The following is a 17,809-nucleotide window of genomic DNA, read 5'->3' on the forward strand; positions in this document are numbered from 1 at the left end:
TTACAGTAACAGCTGTTAACAATTGATGATCGTGTCATTGTTTTTAAAACTTTAGTGTTAAGAATAAAAATGTACTCATTCTTCAATAATCTTTCATGTAGTTTACCCTTTAAATATTACAACATAACGATATACGTCGGACTAAGATCCCATACAAGATTTTGTAATTAGTTGAGCATTGAATTAGTTATGAAGCATGCATCGTTGTTATTATATAAAACACGCGTCTTTTTCTCTACAAAATGAAAATAATCCCATTCGAAAAATATAAGAGCAATACGAATCAGGTGGTCACGCCGATTCCAGGAACCCGATCATCCGAGTAATCCCAGATCCCTACAAAGATGAATGTCTTCCGTTCCTTTCTGTCCACGACAATCTCCTTTCGTTTTCTCATGTGAAGAAGAAAAAGAAGGGGGGAAAAAGAGGGTCAAAGAGAGATTTTTGTTTAAACTTTACGTTAAACAATGCCGGAGGATTTTGCAAAGGCGGTGGAGGATGGGCGAAAGCTAGGGAAACGGATATACTTAGGGAAAGACAGGGCGGTAGCGCCACCGAAGCCGCTACCAGCAATGGAGAAGTCACCTCATATTTACTTGCCATCGGGGCCGATGGTGTATCCGGTCATATCCGACCCGAGGATTGTCGACAACCCGGATATCCCAAGTTACCAGCCTCACGTGCATGGGAGGCTGGATCGACCCGCATTGATTCCTCTCCAGATGAACGCCATCAATCTCGACGTTGATTGTCATGGCGATACAGATTTTGTTCAAGTTTCTGGGACGTGGAGGGTTCATTGCGTTATGGGTATCCGTTCTTGTAACTGTCCCATTGCTGTCCCAATGGGCGACCAGGTCAGTTCCCTAAACATGTATTTATTGGTGGCAAAAGAGGATGTTGTTATCCTTAAATGTCTCGAGTTCGAACACCTACGTTAGCAGAATGTGTGTGTGATGTCGATAGGCCAAGAACATTCTGAACATATGCTACCTTGTAAAAAAATGGGGAAAAAATGATTGAGCTTTAAGCTTTTTTTGGTCTTGATCTTAGCTCAAAATGATTCCTTTTCAGCTAATGGTGTTTGAAGTGCTTATTAATGGTGTCAAGCAATAATATATTACTTGGCTAACAGGGTTCAATTCTAGGTGTTTAGGTTGATCTTCCTACAAAATCATATTCCACTGAACTAGTTGGAGCAGAAGAAAGGGTATTCAGAACACTGCGAAACCAGAAGATGGAGTGTTTGTCTGTCCTCATATATTTACGATAACAATACTAAAGGTGCATCAATGTCTCAATATTATAATGTAACTCAATTTTCTGTAAGTCTATTGTTTCTAATGTATGTTTGCTTTATATTTCCAGATCGATGGGGGTACTTCTATATCAATTAAGCTTCATTGGTCTCAGAAATCGTCATATAATGATGGCCAGTTGACTCTGACTGTGCCCTTTAGTTTTCCTGAATTTGTTAATCCTGCTATAAGGAAAATTGCAAGAAAAGAAAAGATACATTTGAATGTGAACTCTGGTATTGCAACTGGAATCGTCCAGGCAACTAGTCATCCTTTTAAGGTGTATAATTGTGTTTGATTTTGTGTTTTGGGACTTGATTAATGATATCCTTTCTCCCCTTCCTTTCATTCTACTTATTGTTCAGTTCACCTCTTCAATATTTCAGGAATTAAAAAGTGAGACAGGGGAGATTGGTTTCTTATATGAAGCAAATGTTCTCACATGGTTCGAAACCGACTTGAGTTTATCATATAGTGTAAGAATTTGAATGAACTTGTTGCTATATATCTTTTGTTTAGAACTACAAAACAGTTTCATGAAACATGAATTTGCCTAAAGTCTGTTGATACTTACATCAGATACTTGTGATCTTATCTTGTTGTTTACATTTTGATAGGTTTCTTCCAGTAACATATTTGGAGGTGCCCTTTTCAGTCTCCATCGGTATATGATTCAGATCAAAGGGATATGTTCTATATGTATCTTTTCCCCGGAAGTCAGCATGGTACAAAGGTCGGTATAGCATTCGTTTCCTTCCTTGGTTTCTCGCTTGGTTCTTCTTTCTGGTATATCTATCTTTGGCCTATTCGATTTGTAGGTGTTCAGAAAGGAGGTCATATTTGTTGTTGATATAAGTGGCAGCATGCGAGGGAAGTCACTTGAGAGTTCCAAGCATGCAATAAACACAGCCCTTTCTAATCTCAGTCAAGAAGATTCATTTAACATCATACTCTTTGGTGATGAGACTTTCCTGTTTTGCACATCCATGGTGTTGGCTTCCGAGGAAGCAGTTGAAAGAGCCTCTGAAGGATAGCCAAGAACCATTGTGATGGGGCTGGTACAAATGTTTTCATACCTCTTCAAAAGGTGTCAATGCATTTCCTTTGTTTCTTGTTATTGAACCTTTTCATGTTTTCTGTATTGATTCAAGAGAATAGAAAATGCACCCTATGATCTTAAACTTATATTTGTCAGGCAGTTGATATGCTGTCAAACTCGCACGGTTCGATTCCATGTTTTTTCTTGTTACTGATGGGGCCGTTGAAGATGAGAGAAAAATTTGTGAGTGGATGATTAAGGTTGTGAAAAATGGAGGGCCGTTCTCCCCAAGGATACATACTTTTGGCATAGGTAAATAAGTCCTATATTTTCAGCTCTTAGCATGGTATTAGTTGCACCATAGCTTCTTGTTAACTTGTATGGGAACATTGCAGGAACATTCTGCAATCACTATTTCCTGCGCATGCTGTCCATGATTAGCCAGGGAGGATATCGTGCTGCTTTTGATCTAGGTTTGTATGTACAACGGTATCTAAACGTTTTCATCATATATTATTAATCTTACTGGTATTACCGTCCTCTTTTTTGTCAGATTCGATAAAGTTTCGGATGCAGAAACTATTTAGTAACGGTTTATCCACCGTCCTTGCAAACATAACCATTGATGCATTTGATGATCATGAGCAAATAGAGGTATGTATATGTCTGAGTGCCTTCATGAGTTTCATTCATATATGACATTATGTTACGTGGACTCGAATATGAGTGTCCGATACGAGTATGCATCTGACCCGGGTATATTTAATTATTTTTTACCTGCATACGTCCGTATAGGTGTACTCGTCACGTACTCCCGACCTTTCATCCGAACCCCCATTGATAATCTGCGGGAGGTACCAAGGCAGTTTCCCCGAAACTCTTAAAGCTAAAGGCGTCTTAGGAGATTCAAGCAGTTTCATTATCGATTTGAAGATAGAAAAGGCTAAGGACATACCTATTGACAAAGTAATGCGCCTACTACTCGTTGCAACTTAAATGCTTTTTCCAGTATAAGTAATGATTTGCTCTTGGAGTGAGATATGTATATTCATTTTTCTCTTACAGATTATAGCCAGGCAGCAGATCGATCTACTCACGGCGCAGGCATGGTTTTCGGAAAATAAACTCCTCGAGGAGCAGGTTGTTTCTTTATGTTCTTGACATTTTCCTCCCACAATTGGTAGGCTAAACAGCCGTTTCTGATGCTATTGGTTTGTAAATGGCAGATTCCCAGTTTGAGCATAAGAACTTGCAATATCTCTGAGTATTCATGTATGGTCTTACTCGAGAGAAGTAAAATAGACAACGACACGGATGTCGCCGGAGCTCGGAAGGTAGGTTATAGGTATTATCCACCCCATGATGGCATATGATCTTCTTCTTCTTTTCATTCTTATGAAAACAATGGGTTCTTACAGGTATCGAATAAAGGCAATGCACGCAAACTTTTGGAGTCTGCAGAACCGAAAAAGATGTTGCTTCAAATACTTACAGTTGGTTTCGGCAATCTGGTCGCAACTGTGGAAAACATACGTCCGGGATCCGAAGAAGAAAATTTACCGGAAGTGGTAGAAATGCTGAACAAGAGAACTTCAAATTGCTGTGTTCAGCTGTGTAAAAGTTGCTGTTGCGTGTGCTGCCTTGACTGTTGTCAAAGATGAATAATCAATGTGCCGTTATATTAACACAAGTACTGGGTGCTATAGCTTGCATTGGCTGCTGTCAATGTTGCGCGCTTTGCTTCCCTGAAGAAGGGTGATGAACGCATCCCCAGAGTTGGAAACATCGTTGTATATTGATGTTTACAATGTATAAAACCGTATTAACAGTATATAATATCGAAAAGTCGAAAGAAGGAATGAATGTGATATATGGATTATTACAGAAGATGGTTTCAATATCATAACTATGTCTTGGACAGTCTCTTCGATGCTTGTTCCATTTTCCTCCACCTGAGTTTCTGTTTTTTCCATACCTTCAGTGCTGATTTTGAGTGTTTCAGTGGTGACCCTTTCCTTTCTCTTCTCTGAAACCGGGAGAAAATGGCAAGCTTCCGCAGAGACGACGAATATATGAGCAACAGCTCCAATTCCCCATCACAATAAACACTTCCAACAGCAGTGCTGCTAATGCATGGAATGCCTTCTTCTTCTTTCTTCTTATTCTTCAAAACCAAGTTTATGAAATGAATAATTGAATCTGAGGAATCGCCAATATCGATGCCGATTAGAGTTTAGAGTGCGACCTACGTATCTTTCCCCCGCCATGTTGCCACGTAAAACTTTACATCCGAGGTACTCCTTTATTCTAAGACACGTACGTCGGGCCCAAATATTTCTCACTTCCAACTTCTCCAATCTTCCATTTTCTTCTTCTTTGGATATTTAATAAGTTCATTATACAAATTGATACCTAAAGTTGATAACTATTTAAAAATTAGTATTTTTTTAATCTTGAATTGATACACAAATTTGAAAAAGTTTCTCAAACTTAACCAATTCTTTACACGATAATAATCATAAGAATATATTTGAATATCTTTTTATCTCTCAAATTTACCATTTCTTTTTATAAAATCGTTTTGTCAAATCAACTCAATGTTGAGTAATTAATGCTTTACATAAAATCATGAATTAATTAATAGCTTTAAACACGAGCTGAATTGAATTGGCTGGACGGTGACGTGTGAGCTAAAGACTTATTACACAACATTTAACATGGAAAAATATAGATAGTCTTTTATAAATTCATCTAAAAATATTTTCCTTCCCAATATAGAATATATACCTTTTAAACTCTTTAAACGTTATTAATAATATGCTTTTACAAAACAAATAATGGTCGAAACTATTATTTATTAAATATAAACATTGATTAAGACACTTATTGTTATCTACTTCTCTTTAAGAAATCAAGATTAAGAGTAAATGAAAAAAAAAATCAAAATATAAAGAAATGATACATGTTCTATAAATATCATCTTAATCAATATAATTAGATAATGATTAACATTCATCTTAAGTAAAAATAGTAATATTATAATGAATAAGGACATTGTTATTATATTTATACGTACATACCTGTATTGTATATTATCCCATGCATGTTGTAATGAACGAGATCCCATCATCATTTAGCTTATTGGATCCCATGTAGATGATAAACCAATAGTTCAAATGTGTTTAATTAATTAATAATTCCTAGACCGCCCGTTATATTGACTAAACTCAAGTTTTTTTTTTTGAGAAAATAAAAAATCGAAAAAGACAACAAATTGGCTATGGAAATTGGGAAATTGGTACTTTTTCACATAAAAGCTTGATTTGAATAGAGAAGTTGTTTATATATATCTCAATTCTCAATCACATCTCCACGTGGTGCTGCTTCAATTATCAAGTTAGGAACTTCCCTTTTTTGGTTACTCTCGCCAAGCTTTTCCAAATATGGTATTATAATGGATTGTAGAATATGATATATTGATATTTGTGTTTAGGGTATATTACGATTTTCATCACTAAATTTTCTTCTCACTTCTATTTTGGTCACTAAATTTTTTTAAAAAAAAACAATTTACTTCTATTTTAGTCACTTAGGTGTTAAATTGTAAATGGAAAGTTGACATGGCAATCACGTGTGCTGATGTGATTATTTTTATTGACATGAAATCTATGTGCCATAAATTTCATTTTCCTTTTTTTAATTTTATCTTCTTCATCAAAATATGAAAGTTTTACAATTTCATCCCTGAGTCACGTGGAAGCTATAATTACCATTCTTCGGCATCTTCTTAGACTACTCAAGATATCGACTAACACACCTCAATGTTTCCTAATCAATTTAGATTTTACCTAAATCACTTTAAAACTCATAAAACTTAACTCTAAACCTAAAACTCATGAAACCTCAAACTATTATGATCTATAATATCCACCATTTGATCATCGTGTCAAGATTTATAGCTTGCTTCCCATCATTGGATTTTGGGAGTAGATACTACATCATTGAGAAATTAAAGGAAATTCAAAACTAGTGATTTTTTTTCACAAAAAATGAATAAAGTATTGGGATCATTTTATATTTTTTAAAAGAAAAATATATAATCATAACATTGTTAAGTATATAAATGCAGAGTGACCAAAATAAGAGTTAATCGAAAGTTTAATGAGTAAATTGGATTTTTTTAATTTTAATTATAAAAATAGATTGAGAAAGAAGTTGAGTGATGAAAATGATAATTTACCCTTAAATTTTATTTATACATAATGGCATTGATGTTCTTTAAACGAATTTGATACACATATTTATCATACGTGACACATTTGATTCTTATATTTGTTAAATTAATGTCAAATGTTTAAAAATATTAAATGAATTCTATGTAATAAATTCCATTTTTATGTAATATAGATAAATACAAGTACCAAATATAATATTTGATAAATATAAACATTAAATTGATTTAAAAAAACACATTGTCTTTATGAAAAAAATGACATGTAATTTTGATAGTATAAACATCATATTGGTTAAAAGAAACAAAAACACAAATATATTTAACAAAATAACAACTTTTAGTATTAAATAATATATGGATTGAGGTTACTTAAATTATAACAAGTAATTGAATAGTCAACATCGTAAATTGGGTTGAAATTTTCTTAGAGTAGATTTGTTTCTTAGCTCCATCGTAATTGAACCTTTTCAAGGGAATTCCTCGGGCTTTGTCTTCCACTGCATGATCACCAAGATTTTGGTTGGGGATTTATGAGGCATTTATGTTCTTCATCGAGGATTACTTGCTTACATGCATAGAAATTTATAAATAATTTGTATTACATTTTATAATTGATTTTGATTATGATGTACCTAAAAAAATTAACATATTATTAATAATATTATATAAATTTTGACATATTTATATATTTATGTATTTTATTTTGTTATTATTCTCTCGGTTCTTCAAAATTTTGCTATGAATAATTTAAATTAATCTATGTCGCACACCTAATTTTGATTGATGAATCTACCAATTAGAATTTTCTACATATACAAGACATCGAATTCGAAACTTGCTTAAACAATATCACAATTTTAAACTCATAATTTAATCTATCATATTTTTTATTTTAAAATTTAAATACATAAAATATTTTAGTTCATATTATAGTGTAAATTTATACAAGTCGCATATTACAGTAAAATATTTTTTAGCTTCTAAAAGGTTAAAATAAAGGGCAAAGACCAAGCCCTTTGAGACACGTGTTGGTCGGTACGGCCGAAGCTTCGGTGACGGTGGTGTAACGCTGACATCTGGCCGGCTCCGCTCACTTGCGTCGGATTGGGGTGTTTGATTCTGATAAAATGTGTTGGGCGATGTGCGTGGAGCCGCGTGACAACTACACGCGCCTGCCTCGGATGTTTTCCCAATCCTTCCCACAATTAATTCATTTTTTATAGTGCCTTAAGTCTTAAATAATTAGTTAATAAACCCTAAACACGGTTTGGCTTTAATCAGCACTAAATGAAAAACGAAAAAGAATCAAATTTGAGGAATCAATCTCAGGTTTGATTTTAGTTTTAAAAAAAACAGACGAGATGTTATATATATGTAGATTGATATTAAGTAATACAAATTAATTGTTTGGGTTGAATTGAGATATTATATATATATATATTCAATATTTCATTATATTGTACTACCGTTTTTATTGTTAGTATCTTCCTATATTATAACCACCAATAATTTTTTACGTATGATAAATATAAATGTGTATGTGTATGTCTACAGTTTTAGGGGATTTTGTGGGGGCAAATGGGATGGTTATCAAATCAGGGTGTTGTTAGCGGTGGTGGTTGGGAGATGCAAGTGAGAGACATAACCACGCCAACATGATTTTCATTGGCCGATCATCTCTTCAAATAATCTACTTAATATATGTTTTTAATGAATTTCACATATTCTTATAATTATGTTTTAATATTCAACTCAAATTAATGGTGGAAAAAGACAGCTGGAAAATGAAGGTGTGAAAGAAGTGAGAGAGAGAGCATGGAGGGGAAAAGAGGTGGCAAAGTCTCTGTTTGGCAACTTGAACCATGTCTCGACTAGGCACAGTTGCAGTATCACCAGCTTCATATATATCAAATCTCTCCCAGTACTCCACTCTCCATTGCAGATACATAACCTAAGCTAAGCTCTTCACCTGTCACACCCCATTTCCCAAATGAAGGTGATAACTAAGATCAGATTAAATAAACCACTTTAAACACTCGATTCCTTTTGGTTATCCTTATATATTTTTCTTGTTTTGGTTTGCAGATATTCAGCTGGGTTCAAAACAAGCTCACCGGCAAGAAACCCAACACCAACATCATTCCAGACAATCGTAAGTACTTCATTTTGATTCCATGTTTGATCCCCAGACATGTTTGATCTTCGTTGCTGATCATCATCATCATCATCATCATCATCTTATAGACACCACCCAACAACAGCCTTGCAAAGAAGAATTCAGCGACTGGCCTCATGGACTGCTAGCAATCGGAACATTCGGAAACAAGATCAAACAAGAACAGGAGAAACCAAATCCACAACAAGATCATGTTAATTATCTACACGGTCTTACACCAGAAGAAGTAGGGAAACTTCAAAAAGAGTTCAACTTGATATTTCAAGAACACGGCGAACCACCATCATCGGCTAATCCAGAAGCTCCTAGTGAAGGAAAGGTTTGCAGTGGATTCTCCGATGATCACCGCAGCACCAGTTTAGTTCACAGTAGAGGGAAAGATGTCAGCTTGGATAACTCCAAAGCTGCAATAGGGAAGAAATCATTTTCGTTTCTTTTAAAGAAGATATTCGTTTGTACAAGTGGATTCTCACCTCCCGGTCCCATTAGTTTAAGGGATCCAGCCATGGAGTCAAAAATGGAGAAGGTACTTAAAAACATCAGTAAACCACATTGTTATTTAAAGATAGTTAAATCTTCTGAGCTGTTTCCAGGTGTTGAAAACTTAACTTCACAAGAAGATATATCGACAAAATCATGGCACTAAATTGTCAACCCAGAAATCCTTAGAGAGAAGTGCTCATATTGCCAAGACTGCCAATTGGGATGACAAGACTGAAAAGGCAGATGATGGAAGTAAATGGGTGAAAACAGATTCTGAATGTAAGTTGATATAACTATACATATATATGCTAGGACAATTCAAATCTTAATTAGAAATTAATGAATGTTTAACTTGAATTTTTTTGTTCTTAATTGCAGATATTGTTTTGGAAATATAAGTTCCTTTCTTTGATGACGATGACAGCCATAACTTTGGAAAATACATGTTTGCACTGATCTTCTCTCAGTGTTGCTGCATTGTTTTGAATCCTCCCTTTTAATTTTATGGGTGCTGATGTTTTTGAGGATGATAATTGAGAGTTTTATAAACTAGAACTCGTTCATCATCTATTAAATTAGTCCTAATTCAAAATAATTTAAGAAAACTTCACTATGTAAAAATTATTATTAAATTAATAATATATTATTTTAAAATAAAATGCAGAGAAAATTGATAGGAATTTTGAACATTGAGGATTTATTACACTATTTTAGAATAGAACCGTATTTAACAAAATATATAAGATTTAGGGATAAAATTATTATTATATTATATCATTATTTCGATTTATCAATGATCAAACTTAAGGACGTAATATTAAAATAAAAACAAAATATAATGTTATGTATAATTTAAAAATAATTAAATGATCACAATATAAACGTAAAAATAAATGAAGCAGCAAATAAGTAATTTATCTTAAAATTTAAGGGTTAAGACGATATATAGATATTTTAAGATTATATCACCAACTTGTTAATGATTATGAAAAAAATCAATAAATAAATAAATAAAGGAATGAAATGATTTATTATGCAGAATTGTATGTATTTTTTTTTATATTCCTGGTTACTTGTGTGGCTTCTCAAAATGCTCTGTTGCAATCTGGCATTTGTTCCTAATCAAATTTGTGTTGTCGATAATTCTCTTGCACAAAGTGTCTCATTCCTTTGAATGTTTTGGTTTTACATTGCAATAGTAATTTGTCTATGCTTGAGCTCTTTAATGGTTGTAGAACATGCCTAACCAATTATTATCTATTTTATAGAGAAACTCCTTGTTCTGCTGAGAGATGGCCGAAAGCTTTTGGGATTACTGCGTTGTTTCGATCAATTAGGCAGTTTGTCACTGATCCTATTCCTTGCTAAGATGTTGTCTCCTCTCTTTGTTGCATTTCTTCTGATTATAATCTCTTATGTCCACCCATCTATGTTTACAGCCAATGCTGCTATATAAGGAGCTTGTGAGCGAGTTATTGTTGGAGATTTACTGTCAATGTTCTATGACCTACATGAATAACTTGTCTCACTATCCTTTTCCAGGCTCAGAAATTAAGCAGAATGTGAAGCAACAGATTTGAAGGGTTCCATGAGAAAAAGAATGGAGTTTCTTGATTTCGATTAATAGATGCTGTCATTTTGTTAGTGTTGCATGCCATCGCAAATATTAGTGCGACTGTAATCCGAGATTTCAACGAGGGTGGGGATAGGCTCACACTGCATCTCTATTGTTGGAGGAAGCAGAAACTTAACCATTCCGAAGCGTTTATCAGCTAAAAGATTTAGGAGAGGAAAATATTTCTCGTCTCTTAAGAGGCAACGAGGATGATTTCCGGCTACCTCCATGGCATGTGCAATAGTTATATAAGGTTCTTCAGTGAGCTGAATGGTTTCAAAAGTTGGATGTTTATACCCAATGTTTCTCTTTGCTTCCTTTCTAGGCTTTTACAGTTCATTTGATTAGAAATTGTTCCAAATTGCCATGGTTTGTTTGCTTTGTGCCGCATTTTCCGATGGCCCTTTCAATCTCAATTCGTATTGCGTTCAGTTACATTTCATGATCATTTGTAGCTTGCCTTTTTAGTTTTTGCCCCTTGATAATAGGCCATTAGTGAATTTACAGGCTCTTGGTACATGGAAAACAACATTTGCCACAAAAATAAATTACAGAACAAGCAGCAATCTACAAATCAGAAATACGAAAAGCTTGTTAGCACTAAAGATCCACAAGCCTTCAGTCAGGAAGGGTGAGAAAAGAAATGATAGGCTTGTAATAGGGAAAGCTAGCGACAAACTCGGACCGTTTTGCAAGCTCGAACTCTTGAAACTGGAAGGCAGGTGCACAGGTGCAGCCCACAAGGGAATAGTGAGCCTCAGGACCTCTTGGTTCAGCTCTGGTAACTCCCCCATCACTGGAAATGTGAAGATCCTTTGTTGGAAATGCACCAATCCAAACATATGGAGGTACAGTATATTGCACCCTCTGATTATCTACTATATCAGGTCCAAGACATGTTAGTTTTACCTACCCATCTTTCCCGTCCAGCTCTATCATCTGTATCAAACATGCTTTCATTACTCATTCAGAACAAAAAGACCAAGAAATTTCGTGTTACCGATTACCGTAAGAGGTTCTCCCAGAGAGAAATGCCAGATCTCAGCACATGGTATTCGATGAAGACAAGACACACTTCCAGATTGTAGGATGAAGTAAATACATGTGCTTACTTCACGATCAACTTTGTCTGCAGTGAAAATACTGTCATGTGTTTGATAAGAAATACAATTAACTAATATATATTAATTCAATTCAAGAAGATGAAGCATAAACCAAAAGAATTAGCTTGTTACATGGAGGAGGAAGAAGAGATTTGGAGAGGAAGATGGAGGTGTCTCTGAAAGTTTCAGGGTTTGGGACAAGATTCAACTTTGCTGCAATCTCTGATGCAGAAGCCATGTTTGCTTTTCCTTGCTCTTAGATTTATGTGGTTGATTTAAATGACAAACAAAGGACTATGTTTCGGAGTTCAGACAAACAAAAAACCTCGTCTTCCTCTTCTTGTCTGTGAAATCAACTGCTTCATGTGACTATAATGTCACTCCTGACGTTTACACGAAAAAAATAAAATTCAGTAAAATCTCATCGGCCAAGTTTACATGTACAACAAATCAAGAGTACATCATAGGTTATTTAATTATGTTTAAATTGTCATTTTGGTCACTAATTTTAAAAAATTATAAAATGATTAGTATGCAAGTCTATTTATTTAAACCCCTCATATTTTTAACAAATAGCTGAATATGAATGGATATTTTAAATCTTAAATAAATTTATTCGTAAGTTCCAATTAAGTTATAATTTATGATTTATAAGCCTGTCGTAATAAAAAAATTAAATCACAATTTATAGAAAGATTTTTTTTAAAGCGAACGTGATCAAACAGTTAGTGTCAATTATTTTAGAAATGATGTTAATATCCTTTAAAGTAATATCAATATATTAATAATATGATTAAATTAAAGAATTAAAAATCATTAAATTCTAAAAAAAAATTAAATTTATAATCTACGTATAATACAAAAATTAGTAACATAACTTAGCTTAATAAATTTAATAATTAATGTATTGATTAGATTAAAAAATTAAATTTAAAAAATATAAAATTAAAAATAATCAAATTAAATTCCGTGATTAAAATCTACCACCTACTGTTTGTTTTTTAAAATTCCCTTCATTAACTGATAGATTGCAACTCCTCATCGGATCAAAAAAAAAAAAAGATTGCAACTCCTCAACTGTTCACCTGCTGCTGCTGCTGCTGCTGCTTACTGGTCGATGATGTGACATTCCTTCTCGTTGCCGTAAAATGGAACTTCAGATTTCAATTCTTTCTTGTCGGAAATGACATTTACATTTCTTACAATTAATCATGTCTTATAATTCAAGTTAAAATCGTCGACCTGTCCAAACTAAAATCTATGTACTCTCTCAACAATCTCCATTGACTACTCCATTTCCAAACAACAAATCCAGCGGCTACTGTTCACTAACATATCACCCCAAAAAATACACCCTTTGGCCCTTCTACTTTTACAAAAAGATCTCTCCTGTGTTTCAATGTTTCAAACCCTACTGTTAAAAATCGTTTCTTCAACCAAATTTCTACAAACCCAAAATGGCGGAGGCGTTACCGGTGGGGCGGTTCCCGGCATTGTTGTCTTCACGTAAAGCTCTCTTTACTGTCCTTTGGATCTCGGCTTTCGGTTCTGTCCTTTTATGGCAACGGGATATTGTTGGACCCGGGTTCTCGATGTTTGGGAAAGCTTGGCCGGGTCGGATTATGCGCTTTCGAGTTTAACATGACTGAATTTGGTGCTGTTGGGGATGGGGTTACGGATAATACGGCGGCGTTTGAGAGGGCTATCTCGGCTATCTCGAAGCTTGGGAAGAGAGGCGGTGCAAGGCTCAATGTTCCGCCTGGGAAATGGCTCACGGCGCCGTTTAATCTCACTAGTCATATGACTTTGTTTCTAGCCGAGGATGCTGAGATTCTTGGAATCCAGGTTGGTTTCCTCAATTTCCTGCTGATTTTTCCCTCTTAAATCCACATTATTGTGTGAACTGTGATGAAGGGGGATAGTTAGTGTGAATATCATACTATGAAGTATGAACATATAATGGTGTTAGCTTAAGTGAATTCTCTTCGTTAAAGCCAGTTATTCAGTTGTTTTGTTTAAAACTTTGGAATTTTTGTTGGATTCTGTGTGGCATTGTACAGGATGAGAACCGATGGCCGTTAATGCCTCCGTTGCCGTCTTACGGATACGGAAGAGAGCATCGAGGACCTCGGTATGGAAGTTTAATCCACGGCCAAAACCTCACAGATGTCGTTATAACTGGTTAGCTTATTCACCCTGCCCCTGATAAGCTGCAATTTCGGTTTTCGATTCGTTTAGCAATACTTCTTAAGCTGATCAAACAAGTCTGCGTGTGATCTTCAGTAAATGAACTAAACATCATGTAATACATGTAATGTAGATTTGACTGGTGATTGGCTGCAAGCAACACATGTAATGTAGATTCGAGTCTGGTTTACCGTTTTCCTTTATGAATCGACACTGCGACCTTTGTTCTATATGGATCAGTCACAGCCGGCAGAGTCTGATTTTACCCTTTATCTTTACAAATCGACAGGGAATAATGGTTCCATAAATGGACAGGGTCAATCATGGTGGAAGAAGTATCGTCAGAAGCTACTCAACCACTCCAGAGGTCCTCTTGTGCAGATAATGTGGTCGAAAGAGATCGTAATCGCTAATATAACCTTAAGTGATTCTCCGTTTTGGACTCTTCATCCTTACGATTGTAAGAATGTAACCGTTAGAAATGTTACCATCTTGGCACCCGTATTTGAAGCCCCGAATACCGACGGAATCAATCCTGGTAAGTAATCCCTGACAATAGAATTTAAATACTTGTCTATGAAAGTTTCAGGTAGCCATGGTTTTAGACCCAATTCTCATGCATACAATGAATAGTTGTTTAGAAGCGTTTGTTCCACATCTAAGTTGCTTGCTGTGCAAGCTTTGTCGATAATCCGTAGAATGAATGAATTCAAAACTGGAAAAAATGGTTATTAGTTCATTCTGAATGCAACTAAATGCAAGTCTTATACGGCACAAACAGATTCGTGTGAGGATATGGTGATAGAGGATTGCTACATAACCATCGGCGACGATGCAATTGCAATAAAGTGTGGCTGGGATCAATATGGCATAACTTATGGACGACCCTCGAGAAACATTCTCATCCGAAACCTCATCGTCCGCTCTATGGTCAGGTGGCGTTTCTCGTTTTCTCTATTCGTTTGTCCTTCCATTCTGTTATACCACCAGAGTTTTTGAACGTTCAACTGTTCTTCACTGATGTACCGAGGAAATAGCTCTACATTTCGTTTATCACAAGCTTTGAATGTGCTTTTCCTACCTTTTATCAGTCCCTAGTTGTATTTGGTTAAGTGCACATTTTTACTCTTGGCTGAACATATACACAGTGCCGGCATATCGATAGGCAGCGAGATGTCTGGTGGGGTATCAAATGTCACCGTGGAGAACCTCCTTGTCTGGAGTTCCAGACGTGCTGTTCGAATCAAGACTGCTGCCGGAAGAGGTGGATATGTGAGAGATATAACATACAGGAATTTGACATTTAACGATGCTCGAGTTGGCATCGTTGTCAAGACAGACTACAACGAGCACCCTGACTTAGATTTCGACAAAAACGCTCTCCCGATACTTGAGAACTTAAGCTTCACCGGAGTACACGGTGAAGGAGTCCGTGTGCCTGTTCGTATACATGGTAGCTGGGACATCCCCGTCAGGAACGTGACGTTTAGGGATATGAACGTGGGGATTACATATAAGAAGAAGCATGTATTCCAATGTGCATTCGTTCGAGGTCGCGTGATAGGGACCATCTCCCCTGCTCCTTGTGAAAATCTTGATATATATGATGAAGACGAAAGGCTTGTAAAGTTCTCAACGGCCCAGAATGCAACAGATATAGATTACGGAGTCTGAGAAGACAGCGGATCATCGTCACCGGCAACCGTACGTTCTTCTTGGGATCGAGTTTGGAAGGCTTAAAACTGTATATCTGAAATGAGGCTTGTTGATTTCCCCTTCAAATCTGCTCTTTTTGCCTCCAATTTCTTTCTATGACATGATCACGTGATCGCCTCTTTCCCACTATGTCTCATTGGAAATCCCAAAGAACCCGACTTCTTGAATTTTATTGACATTATTCATGCACGTTGGATCTAAACAATTTGTATAGTAGATAGACATGCGTTTATAACATAATCCGCGTTAGATCTAAGCTGATATTTAATGTTATATTAAATAAATTCAAAAATTATATATATTTTTAAATAAATAATTATAATTTATGTGCTAATAATTATATTTTAAAATATAAAGCCAATAATTATAGACATAATGATAAAATGTTTGTATATAAATCTACATAATCACTTGTAAATATATCTATATTATTTAAAGGAGTCAAGGAAATCATATATATATATATATTAATTTTATATGTTTCTTGTTATTTTGTGGACAAAGTAAATAATTGGTCTCTCGAGTATAAGGTGTTGCTTTATTGAATCTATCGATTATTAAAAGTGACAAAATAATCTCCCAATTATAGGGCATTGTTTTGTTGAATCCCCTTACTATTAAAAGTTACAAAATTGCCACCTGACTATTCATATATTCCAAACTCTTCATATTACATTAAAAAAATGATGGTTTTTTGAGTTGGACGTTAACTTATTGATTGAGATATAATAAAATTTAATCCCAAAATCATTTGAATTGTATTTTGTGGGTCTTGTCTTCGTTTACATTATGTCGTCGAGTTGATGCTTGAAATATCATGATGTAGAGTCATTGCTCAAAAATAACGATGGTGCGTAAACATCATTAAAATATAATTTTATTGTATTACAATCAGTACGTTAACGTCCTGCTTTAACAATTATCGATTTTTTAACAGAAATATATGACGAGTTTGGAATATATGAATAGTCGAGTAATCATATTGTAACTTTTAATAGTCGAGAGATTCAACAAAGTAATACCCTATAGTTTAGGGACCATTTTATAACTTTAAATAGTTATGGGACTCAACAAAGCAACACCCTATAGTCGAGAGACCATTTGAGTACTTTACCCTTGTTTTATATGGTATTGTTTTAATTTTCTTATGTTAGAATTTTGTTGTATTTTAATTTATTTTATATTTTTTATCATTTATTTATAATTATTGTAATGAGATTGTATTTTTTACATAAGTATAAAATAGTTAAATAATAATGATTTAGTTTAGGAAAATTCTATAACGCTTGACTAGTATCGATGAACACCACTAACGATAAATAACATTAATTTAATTTATAAAAATTTATTCTAAAAGACTCAATGTATAATTATAAATTATTTATAAACCAAAAGGTAAATTATTTAAAATAAAATATTAATTACATTATTTTATATAATCTTTTTTGCTTAAATGTGTCATTTCCCCAAAAAGTATGTCATTTGTACCGAGTTATCCTATAAAGTATTTTTCGGATAGTTTTATTCCCTAAAGTTTAAATCGTTGCCTCGTTTGCCCCGAAACGTTAAATCCGTTAAAAATAGCAATGGTAAACTACATATTTAGTCACTTAACTATTTTCACAATTGTTTTGGTCACTCAACTTTTTTTTCTCAAAATCATCACTAAACTTAAGTTTTTGTTTTGTTTTGGTCACCTAAATCGATTCGAAATATTTTTAAAATTTGTAATAAATAATAATTCATTTATATCACATTTTTTACTTGACACACAAATAGTCGACCCCTAAATATTTAACCCCAACCAAGCTAATAATTTTTACATTATAATTTTTTATATATGAGATAAAAATTACATAATATATAAATATCATAAATTGAACAATAGGTTGAATCATACTTAACCCCCGAATATTTAAACCCAACTGATTTAATAATTTTTTTATCTTCAAATTCAT

The 17,809-nt window shown here is 34.4% G+C and overlaps 2 protein-coding genes and 2 pseudogenes across 3 annotated transcripts; 3 read left to right on the top strand and 1 right to left on the bottom strand.

The window, feature by feature from the left end:
- Positions 1–447: 447 nt before the first annotated feature.
- LOC120192395 lies at positions 448–4,117 on the top strand (annotated as a pseudogene).
- A 4,032-nt stretch (positions 4,118–8,149) lies between these two features.
- Positions 8,150–9,628, top strand: LOC120192511 (protein DEEPER ROOTING 1-like). Its single transcript, XM_039195284.1, has 5 exons — positions 8,150–8,203; positions 8,657–8,723; positions 8,816–9,273; positions 9,368–9,509; positions 9,609–9,628. Exons 1-5 carry the CDS (start codon positions 8,150–8,152, stop codon positions 9,626–9,628), a joined length of 741 nt encoding a protein of 246 aa, XP_039051215.1.
- Positions 9,629–11,468: 1,840 nt separating this feature from the next.
- LOC120192397 lies at positions 11,469–12,219 on the bottom strand. Of its 2 annotated transcripts, XM_039195184.1 has the most exons (3): positions 12,081–12,219; positions 11,853–11,974; positions 11,469–11,784 (listed from the first exon to the last, which is right to left on the bottom strand). In XM_039195184.1, exons 1-3 carry the CDS (start codon positions 12,184–12,186, stop codon positions 11,755–11,757), a joined length of 258 nt encoding a protein of 85 aa, XP_039051115.1. In that variant the 5' UTR covers positions 12,187–12,219; the 3' UTR covers positions 11,469–11,754. The 2 variants fall into 2 exon arrangements, with proteins under 2 accessions (XP_039051115.1, XP_039051114.1); XM_039195183.1 differs by having other exon boundaries at positions 11,469–11,974.
- A 1,150-nt stretch (positions 12,220–13,369) lies between these two features.
- LOC120192396 lies at positions 13,370–15,858 on the top strand (annotated as a pseudogene).
- Positions 15,859–17,809: the final 1,951 nt, after the last annotated feature.

This window comes from Hibiscus syriacus, unplaced genomic scaffold (genome assembly GCF_006381635.1).
Source record: "Hibiscus syriacus cultivar Baekdansim isolate YM2019G1 unplaced genomic scaffold, ASM638163v2 tig00116975_pilon, whole genome shotgun sequence".
Classification (NCBI taxonomy): domain Eukaryota; kingdom Viridiplantae; phylum Streptophyta; class Magnoliopsida; order Malvales; family Malvaceae; genus Hibiscus; species Hibiscus syriacus.